General features: G+C 41.6%; 1 protein-coding gene across 5 annotated transcripts in view; it reads left to right on the forward strand.

The window, feature by feature from the left end:
* The window catches only part of CYRIB (CYFIP related Rac1 interactor B), a 176,512-nt gene extending 170,842 nt beyond the window's left edge, over window positions 1-5,670 (forward strand). For all 5 annotated transcript variants that reach the window (XM_075352866.1, XM_075352863.1, XM_075352868.1 and 2 more), the window contains 2 exons: window positions 2,983-3,053; window positions 4,741-5,670. In XM_075352866.1, the coding sequence (XP_075208981.1) occupies window positions 2,983-3,053; window positions 4,741-4,804 (135 nt within the window). In that variant the 3' untranslated portion in view covers window positions 4,805-5,670. The remainder of the gene's footprint in view (window positions 1-2,982; window positions 3,054-4,740) is intronic.
* The last annotated feature ends 5,785 nt before the right edge of the window (window positions 5,671-11,455 follow it).

The following is an 11,455-nucleotide window of genomic DNA, read 5'->3' on the forward strand; positions in this document are numbered from 1 at the left end:
AGCCAGGACAGCACTTTTTTATTTTTTTATTTTTTTATATTTTTAAGCTGTTCTTGAAGAAAAAAAAATCATCACACCTTCCATTCTCACATCAGACGGCCTGAACTTTTCACCCGGACACCCGGCTCTTACCTTACTATAGGGAGGGAATGTGTCCTGTGACATATTATATCACCATATTGTTTACATCAGAATTTTTTTATTTTAAATGGGATTTTTTTTTTCTTCAATTTTTAATACCACTAATATACTAGTGGTATTAAAAAGTGGAAGAAAATATAATGATCAAAAAGTAAATATATACTGTATTTAATTTTATATTTATATAGTTTTTTTTTTTTTTTAAGTGTGATTAGCTATTTTTAAAATGTCCATCATTATAATTTATATCTTTTTTTTAAATTTTTAATAGTAATATATATATATATATATACAGAGAGAGAGAGCTATTAAAAATTTAGAAATGGATATATATTACAATGATAAAAATTTTAAAAAATAGCTAATCACACTTAAAGTTAAATAAATATAAAAAAATATATATTTTTTATAAATATATATTTATATAAATATATATTTATTTATATAAATATTTTTTTTATAAATATATATATATATATATATATATTTATAGAAATATATATATTTATAAAAAAATATATTTTTTTATATTTTATATTAAAAAATATATATATTATAGAAATTAAAACGGACTATGTACATTATATATATATATATGTACATAGTCCGTTTTAATTTCTATAATATATATATTTTTTAATATAAAATATAAAAAAATATATTTTTTTATAAATATATATTTCTATAAATATATATATATATTTATAAAAAAAAATATTTATATAAATAAATATATATTTATATAAATATATATTTATATAAATATTTTTTTATAAATATATATATATATATATTTATAGAAATATATATATATATTTATAAAAAAATATATTTTTTTATATTTTATATTAAAAAATATATATATTATAGAAATTAAAACGGACTATGTACATTATATATATATATATATGTACATAGTCCGTTTTAATTTCTATAATGTATATATTTTTTAATATAAAATATAAAAAAATATATTTTTTTATAAATATATATTTCTATAAATATATATATATATTTATAAAAAAAAAATATTTATATAAATAAATATATATTTATATAAATATATATTTATAAAAAATATATATTTTTTTATTTTTTTTATATTTATTTAACTTTAAGTGTGATTAGCTATTTTTTAAAATTTTTATCATTGTAATATATATCCATTTCTAAATTTTTAATAGCTCTCTCTCGCTCTCTCTCTCTCGCTCTCTCTCTCTCTCTCTCTCTCTCTCTCTCTCTCTCTCTCTCTCTCTCTCTCTCTATATATATATATATATATATATATATATATATATATATATATATATATATATATATATATAATCTCATCTATTTTAATTTCTGATCATTCTAAGTAAAAAAAGTGTGTTTTTGAATTATAATGATCATAAATGAAAACAGACTAATATATATATATATATATATATATATATATATATATATATATATATATATATAATTTATATATATTAGTCTGTTTTCATTTATGATCATTATAATTAAAAAACACACTTTTTTTACTTAGAATGATCAGAAATTTAAATAGATGATATATATATATAATTTCTTTTTTTTAAATTATGATTGAGAATTAAAATATATATGTATATACATATGCTTTCATTTTTGATCATTATAGGAAAAATACATTTTAATGTGTATGTAGGTGTATTATATACATATATATATATACACACATATATACATATTATTTTCTTTTTTATAATGATCAACAATGAAAACATAAAATACTTATTTCATATAAAATTTGTTTTACCTCACAGAAAGGACAGCATGGGATCTCAAAATTTTTTTTCTGTGCGGTAAAACATTTTCCTTCCTGTTTTTAAAATTGATTCACCTCAAAGAAAGAATTATTTTTGATCCCGTGCTGTAATGTCTGTATACTCTTTTTCTTCCTCCCCTGCCCAGGAGCTGTGATATGATCAGACCATGTCCCTGTACGGTCAGACACGGCCATTACACAGTACATAGCAGAATTTTCCCTTTAGTAGGAATGTTTCTAGTTGTCCCTAAGATGTAAAGATTTCTGCTGCCAGCCTGTTCGTAAGAAGGATGGGTGCAGATGCAGTAGTGCAGCATGGGCGGGTTAGCATGGAAAACCCCTAGAGTCCATAAGCTTCCAGGCTGACATCTGGTGTAGCGGCATCCTTACTATTAGGTTTCTATAATGGAGATCTGTGTGTATGCAAATCACTGTCCCCATTATAACCTGCCAAGATACCGCTTACATGAATTAGAGGGAGTGATAGACCTTAAAGGGTTACTCTTGTTTTGATAGATGCTTATATTGTTGGATACGGCTTGTAAAAATAAGCAGTTTTGTAATTTGCTATGTATTAAAAATGTCAGCCTTTCTTGAGATATTAACACTTCTTCCTTTAGATTAAAGCTGGTTGCCTAGGAGACCGACCACTGCTGCTTTCTGGCGTGTAAGCAGTGCTCTGAAGCTGGCCAGGATTAGGAGGTGATGGCGCTATCCAGCGATCCTGGCCAGCTTCAGCGGTGTGATTACAGGCTCAATAGGCAAAAGCTTCTACGCACTGAGCACATTCTGTTTAGCAGCGGTGGTCGGTCTCCATGGAAACAAACTGTAAACAAAAGAAAAGCGTTAATATCTCAAGAACGACTGAAAATTTTACCGCGCAGTAAATTGCAAAATTTCTTGTGCTCACAAGAACTATTTGATAATGCCCATATATAAATGTGTGGAAAAACCCTTTAAAAACCCTTGTAGCTGCGGGAATATGGTAATGACCTGACGTTGTCGCATTAGGGCGGTAATTTATTAACCCGGCTGTGCTTTTCTGGTTTCAGATGAAAGGCTGCATTAAAGTTCTCAAAGAACAGCCCCCCAACAGTGTAGAAGGCCTCCTAAACGCTCTCAGGTACGGATTCCCAGCAGCGGCCGGCCGTCATGGAGGAGTCAGGGCGTGGTCCTGTGTAATATATGGCGGGGCGTGAGTTCTAGGCCCGGCCGCCCGTGACAGTCTCGATTCCCAGCCGTCCGTCAGTCGCTGCAGTCTCCGGACTGTCTCTTTTTGGTCCCAAGAAAACCTCTGCTCTTGATGTGAAGCATCTGCTTACCGAAGAGCCGAGAGGTAATGGAGCATGGATCCATGGCGGAGAGGACGGCCGTGCGCAAGAGTCTGTTTACAGCTTGTCAGCACCGTCACCACCGGCCCGTGTAGCCGATATTAACCATTTCTTATATCACCATCTCGCAGTTAGGACCAGCGTCCTGTGCGGAATCATTTCTGAATAGATCTTTATAGTGATCTATTCTGATACAGAGCACCAAACCCCCTGCAATGACATTCTGCAGCCACTAGAGGGAGCTAGTGTGGGAGATAACCATAGCAGTCAGCGCCTGTGCTCCCTCTAGTGGCCAGATAATAGCCCCTATAATGGAAGCATTGAGGTACAGTGCTGCCTTATGTTACCTGCCTGCTCCTCTTATTATGTGGGGAATATATGTACACAGTGAGTGCAGCTCTGGAGTATAATACAGGATGTAACTCGGGATCAGTAATGTAATGTATGTACACAGTGACTGCACCAGCAGAATAGTGAGTGCAGCTCTGGAGTATAATACAGGAGGTAACTCAGGATCAGTACAGGATAAGTAATGTAATGTATGTACACAGTGACTGCACCAGCAGAATAGTGAGTGCAGCTCTGGAGTATAATACAGGAGGTAACTCAGGATCAGTACAGGATAAGTAATGTAATGTATGTACACAGTGACTGCACCAGCAGAATAGTGAGTGCAGCTCTGAAGTATAATACAGGATGTAACTCGGGATCAGTAATGTAATGTATGTACACAGTGACTGCACCAGCAGAATAGTGAGTGCAGCTCTGGAGTATAATACCGGATAAGTAATGTAATGTATGTACACAGTGACTGCACCAGCAGAATAGTGAGTGCAGCTCTGGAGTATAATACAGGATGTAACTCAGGATCAGTACAGGATCAGTAATGTAGTGTATGTACACAGTGACTGCACCAGCAGAATAGTGAGTGCAGCTCTGGAGTATAATACAGGAGGTAACTCAGGATCAGTACAGGATAAGTAATGTAATGCATGTACACAGTGACTGCACCAGCAGAATAGTGAGTGCAGCTCTGGAGCATGATATAGGAGGTAACTCAGGATCAGTACAGGATAAGTAATGTAATGTATGTACACAGTGACTGCACCAGCAGAATAGTGAGTGCAGCTCTGGAGCATAATATAGGCGGTAACTCAGGATCAGTACAGGATCAGTAATGTAATGTATGTACACAGTGACTGCACCAGCAGAATAGTGAGTGCAGCTCTGGAGTATAATACAGGATGTAACTCAGGATCAGTACAGGATAAGTAATGTAATGTATGTACACAGTGACTGCACCAGCAGAATAGTGAGTGCAGCTCTGGAGTATAATACAGGATATAACTCCGGATAAGTAATGTATGTGCACAGTGAGTGCAGCTCTGGGGTATAATCTGATATATCTTGGGACAGGTAACTTGTCAGTGTGCACGTTTGCTGTGTATCCTCACGGTCGTCCTCTGTTTGCGTTCTCAGGTACACAACGAAACATTTGAATGATGAGACTACCTCGAAGCAAATCAAGACAATGCTGCAATAACAGTGCGGTGCTGCGTATCTGCTGTGGACACAAGACAGTATTCTGCGATGACTGAGACACGTTCTAGTGATTGCAATGACTTTGTCCAGCTCCTCTGTTTTATTCCCCTCCTCCGGATCTCACTCGCCCTTTCTGTAACTTTTTTTTTTTATTTTTATTTTTAAAAGCTGTGTTCTTGTTCTTAAGTAAGCTCTGACGTCGTCTTATTTTTTTTTGTGCCAAAATCAATGGGATTGAAGCCTGGGAAGGCGGTGTGAACATTTTTACAATGGCCGTTTCAGTGGCAGCTATTTATGCATCGCATTAGTTTATTTTTAATTTTTTTATTTTTTTCCGCCTACGTGTGGGGAAAAATTCTGTGACTTGAACTAAATATTTTAAAAACTTTTATTTTATTTTTATTTTTCCCCAGAAAATATACTAATATTTAATATTGCTTAAACTGCATGGCGGATCTGCCTACTTCTGCTGTCATAAAGAAAAGAAAAAAAAATATATATATAAACATACAGACAGATTTTTTTTTTTTTTTTTTTTTTTTCTGTTGCGGCTTTTTTTTTTTTCCCTCCATGAACAGCCAAGAAAAAAAAAAAGAGCGAAAATGTTTAAGTTAACTGTTGTAAAAAATAAAAAAAATTCTCTTGGTACCCAGCACAATTTTTGACTTAGGAAAAAAAAAAAAAAAAGAAAAAAGGATGTTTTTAGGTTGCATTTTGACTCATTTTTGTAAGGACGTATGTTGTACGTTTAATCTTTGATGACTAACATAAAATAATGTGATGTGTGCGTAACAGAATTACGTATGCATGTTAATGTCCAATGGATGGCTGTTAAAATAATAAAAGTCAGCTTTCATTTTTCTAAAACACGACTTTGTGCCAATCATTTCATGTATAATACATTTTTTTGTTTCTTGCATAGTTTTTTTTTTTTGTTTTTTTTTTGCTATTTTCTCACTTTCACCCTAGACGACTAGGAATCAGGCCTCACTTATTCTGTAGACCACCAGGTATTAGGCCTCACTTATACCCTAGTCCACCAGGTATTAAGCATCACACCCTGGACTGCCAGCGATTAGGCCTCACTTACACCCTAGACCGCCAGGTGTTAGGCCTCACTTGCACTGCAGAGTGCCAGGTATTAGGCCTCACTTACACCCTAGCTAACCAGGTATTAGGCCTCACTTACACCCTAGCTAACCAGGTATTAGGCCTCACTTACACCCTAGCTAACCAGGTATTAGGCCTCACTTACACCCTAGCTAACCAGGTATTAGGCCTCACTTACACCCTAGCTAACCAGGTATTAGGCCTCACTTACACCCTAGCTAACCAGGTATTAGGCCTCACTTACACCCTAGCTAACCAGGTATTAGGCCTCACTTACACCCTAGCTAACCAGGTATTAGGCCTCACTTACACCCTAGCTAGCCAGGTATTAGGCCTCACTTACACCCTAGCTAACCAGGTATTAGGCCTCACTTACACCCTAGCTAACCAGGTATTAGGCCTCACTTACACCCTAGCTAACCAGGTATTAGGCCTCACTTACACCCTAGCTAACTAGGTATTAGGCCTCACTTATACCCTAGATCACCAGGTATTAAGCACCACACATTGGACTGCCAGGTATTAGGCCTCACTTACACCCTTGACCGCCAGGTATTACCCTAGACTGCCAGGGATTAGGCCTCACTTTCACCCTAGACTGCCAGGGATTAGACCTCACTTACACCCTAGACTGCCAGGTATTAGGCCTCACTCACACCCTAGACTGCCAGGGATTAGGCCTCACTTACACCCTAGACTGCCAGGGATTAGGCCTCACTCACACCCTAGACTGCCAGGGATTAGGCCTCACTCACACCCTAGACTGCCAGGGATTAGGCCTCACTTACACCCTAGACAGCCAGGGATTAGGCCTCACTTATACCCTAGACTGCCAGGTATTAGGCCTCACTTACACCCTCGACTGCCAGGGATTAGGCCTCACTTACACCCTAGACTGCCAGGGATTAGGCCTCACTTACACCCTAGACTGCCAGGGATTAGGCCTCGCTTACACCCTAGACTGCCAGGGATTAGGCCTCACTCACACCCTAGACTGCCAGGGATTAGGCCTCACTTACACCCTAGACTGCCAGGGATTAAGCCTCACTTACACCTTATGCCGCCAGGGATTAGGCCTCACTTATTCCATAGACAACCAGGTATTAGGCCTCACACCCTAGACTGCCAGGTATTAGGCTTCACTTACACCCTAGACCACCAGTTATTAGGCCTCACACCCTAGTCTACCAGTTATTAGGCCTCACACCCTAGTCCACCAGTTATTGGGCCTCACACCCTAGTCTACCAGTTATTGGGCCTCACACCCTAGTCTACCAGTTATTAGGCCTCACACCCTAGTCCACCAGTTATTAGGCCTCACACCCTAGTCTACCAGTTATTAGGCCTCACACCCTAGTCCACCAGTTATTAGGCCTCACACCCTAGTCTACCAGTTATTGGGCCTCACACCCTAGTCTACCAGTTATTAGGCCTCACACCCTAGTCCACCAGTTATTGGGCCTCACACCCTAGCCTACCAGTTATTAGGCCTCACACCCTAGTCCACCAGTTATTGGGCCTCACACCCTAGCCTACCAGTTATTAGGCCTCACACCCTAGTCCACCAGTTATTGGGCCTCAGACCCTAGTCTACCAGTTATTGGGCCTCACACCCTAGTCCACCAGTTATTGGGCCTCACACCCTAGTCCACCAGTTATTGGGCCTCACACCCTAGTCCACTAGTTATTGGGCCTCACACCCTAGTCCACCAGGTATCGGGCATCACACCCTAGTCCACCAGATATTAGGCCTCACACCCTAGTCCACCAGTTATTAGACCTCATACCCTAGTCTACCAGTTATTAGGCCTCACACCCTAGTCTACCAGTTATTGGGCCTCACAGCCTAGTCCACCAGTTATTGGGCCTCACACCCTAGTCTACCAGTTATTGGGCCTCACACCCTAGTCCACCAGTTATTGGGCCTCACACCCTAGTCTACCAGTTATTGGGCCTCACAGCCTAGTCCACCAGTTATTGGGCCTCACACCCTAGTCCACCAGTTATTAGGCCTCACACCCTAGTCCACCAGTTATTAGGCCTCACACCCTAGTCCACCAGTTATTAGGCCTCACACCCTAGTCCACCAGTTATTAGGCCTCACACCCTAGTCCACCAGTTATTAGGCCTCACACCCTAGTCCACCAGTTATTAGACCTCACACCCTAGTCCACCAGGTATTGGGCCTCACACCCTAGTCCACCAGTTATTGGGCCTCACACCCTAGTCCACCAGTTATTAGGCCTCACACCCTAGTCCACCAGTTATTAGGCCTCACACCCTAGTCCACCAGTTATTGGGCCTCACACCCTAGTCCACCAGTTATTAGGCCTCACACCCTAGTCCACCAGGTATCGGGCATCACACCCTAGTCCACCAGATATTAGGCCTCACTTACACCCTACACTACCAGGTATTAGGCCTCACTTACACCCTACACCACCAGGTATTAGGCCTCACTTACACCCTACACTACCAGGTATTAGGCCTCACTTACACCCTACACCACCAGGTATTAGGCCTCACTTACACCCTACACCACCAGGTATTAGGCCTCACTTACACCCTAGTCCACCAGGTATTAGGCCTCACTTACACCCTACACCACCAGGTATTAGGCCTCACTTACACCCTACACTACCAGGTATTAGGCCTCACTTACACCCTACACCACCAGGTATTAGGCCTCACTTACACCCTACACCACCAGGTATTAGGCCTCACTTACACCCTAGTCCACCAGGTATTAGGCCTCACTTACACCCTACACCACCAGGTATTAGGCCTCACTTACACCCTACACCACCAGGTATTAGGCCTCACTTACACCCTAGTCCACCAGGTATTAGGCCTCACTTACACCCTAGTCCACCAGGTATTAGGCCTCACTTACACCCTAGCTCACCAGATATTAGCCTTTACCTGATAGTGTAGGGTATAAGTAAGGGCGTACACCATTATTTAAAAATATACCTTCCTCTCCTCTTTTAATGTTCCCTTAATTGTATTTTCTCTCAAATTACAATTAAACTTAAAAAAAATATATATCTATAAAAACATCTTCCCTCACTGCCTCTGAAGCTGATCTGTGCCCCACCTCCTCCATGTATGTGACTGTAAGACAAGGGTAAGGCTGTAGCAGGAGCCTCTCCCCTCTGCCCTGTCTGCAGTGGCAAAAAGTGATGCTCCTCCCATCGACAGGAGGTGTGGCTTCAGCCATCCACCAGCCAAGGAAGGGACTGATCGGCTATTGATTAACCCCGCGTTCTCTGCAGCAATTTCTGCATACGATCATGTGGGCAATGTCACAACAAAAAAAGCTGAGCTTTGCACTTGTGACATAAATGTATTTATTTATCACTATAGTATTACGCTGTGATTCCTTTGTCCTTCCAGTCCTTTTGCACTGACAGAGGAGCTGTCCTCCCCCCGCTGCCCCGGCGCTGGCATCTGGGCACAGCTGGCATTCTGCGCTGCATACATTTATTTCAGGCTCGGCTGAATATGTAAATCGGCAGCTGTTTTTTTTTTTTTTTTTATATATACATATATATCAATCAAAGATCTAATAATACATTTTGGGTTGTAAAAATACTTGGAAAAACCGGCGCAGTGGTATATGGCACCTGCAGAGCCTGTGGCCCCTGCACCTGGACTGTGCACTGTGGTAAAGCGCCTGAATAGCTCAGAATTGAGGCCTCCGCTCCTCTGTGAGGGGTGTAAATAAAATGCATATATAATACATAGAGCTGAGAAATGGGAGATTACGATCAGGGGCTGATGTTATGTCCTTAGTGTGGTTCTTCCCGCTCCCGACTCCAGTGCTCCTCGCTGCATCCTCTGTCCACCTCGGGGGCTTTTAGTGGCAATCTACTACAGTAGCAACATCTCACTGCGTCACTTAACCCACTTGGACCATTCGATGCCTAATTAAGCCTTTCTGCTGCTGACATGGATTTATTCTGCTACATCAGCCTTCTCTGTACCAGCTCTGCTACATCAGCCATCTCTGGGTCAGCTCTGCTACATCAGCTCTCTGTGCCAGCTCTGTTACATCAGCCATCTCTGGGTCAGCTCTACTACATCATTCTTCTGTGTGCCAGCTCTGCTATATCAGCCTTCTCTAGGCCAGCGCTGATTCATCAGCCTTCTCTGTACCAGCTCTGCTCCATCATCCATCCATGTGCCAGCTCTGCTATATCAGCCTTCTCTAGGCCAGCGCTGATTCATCAGCCTTCTCTGTACCAGCTCTGCTCCATCATCCATCCATGTGCCAGCTCTGCTACATCAGCCTTCTCTGTACCAGCTCTACTACATCAGCTCTCTGTGCCAGCTCTGCTACATCATCTCTCTGTGCCAGCTCTGCTACATCAGCTCTCTGTGCCAGCTCTGCTATATCAGCTCTCTGTGCCAGCTCTGCTACATCAGCTCTCTGTGCCAGCTCTACATCAGCTCTCTGTGCCAGCTCTGCTACATCAGCTCTCTCTGTGCCAGCTCTGCTACATCAGCCTTCTCTGTGCCAGCTCTGCTACATCAGCTCTCTGTGCCAGCTCTGCTACATCAGCTCTCTGTGGCAGCTCTGCTACATCAGCTCTCTGTGCCAGCTCTGCTACATCAGCTCTCTGTGCCAGATCTGCTATATCAGCTCTCTGTGCCAGCTCTGCTACATCAGCTCTCTGTGCCAGCTCTGCTACATCAGCTCTCTGTGCCAGCTCTGCTACATCAGCTCTCTGTGCCAGCTCTGCTACATCAGCTCTCTGTGCCAGCTCTGCTACATCAGCTCTCTGTGCCAGCTCTGCTACATCAGCTCTCTGTGCCAGCTCTGCTACATCAGCTCTCTGTGCCAGCTCTGCTACATCAGCTCTCTGTGGCAGCTCTGCTACATCAGCTCTCTGTGCCAGCTCTACATCAGCTCTCTGTGCCAGCTCTGCTACAACAGCTCTCTGTGCCAGCTCTGCTACATCAGCTCTCTCTGTGCCAGCTCTGCTACATCAGCTCTCTCTGTGCCAGATCTGCTACATCAGCTCTCTGTGCCAGCTCTGCTACATCAGCTCTCTGTGCCAGCTCTGCTATATCAGCTCTCTGTGCCAACTCTGCTACATCAGCTCTCTCTGTGCCAGCTCTGCTACATCAGCCCTCTCTTTGCTAGTTCTGCTACATCAGCCATCTGTGCTAGATCTGCTACATCAGCCAGCTCTGCTACATCAGCCAGCTCTGCTACATCAACCATCTCTGTACCAGCCTTGCTACATCAGGCATTGCTGTTCCATGCCTGCTACATCAATGCAATCTAGCCTTTTAAATCTTCGACAACCCTTCACCCCGTCTCAGCCTGCACCAGCACCACCGATCCATGTTGCTGAAGACCTGATCGTCTGGAGCAGCAGCTCTGAGGCTCCTCGGTGTTGCTGCTCAGATCCCTTGTTTTGAGCTCTACACGATCAGACCTAACCGTGTAGGGAAGATAAGAGTTACGATTGATCTGCAATCTGTCCTCCGCTGTACTACATGGAAAGCGGCAGAGCTTTTCGCCATACTGTGG

The sequence above is a fragment of the Anomaloglossus baeobatrachus genome, chromosome 6 (assembly GCF_048569485.1).
Source record: "Anomaloglossus baeobatrachus isolate aAnoBae1 chromosome 6, aAnoBae1.hap1, whole genome shotgun sequence".
In the NCBI taxonomy this organism is placed as follows: Eukaryota; Metazoa; Chordata; class Amphibia; order Anura; family Aromobatidae; genus Anomaloglossus; species Anomaloglossus baeobatrachus.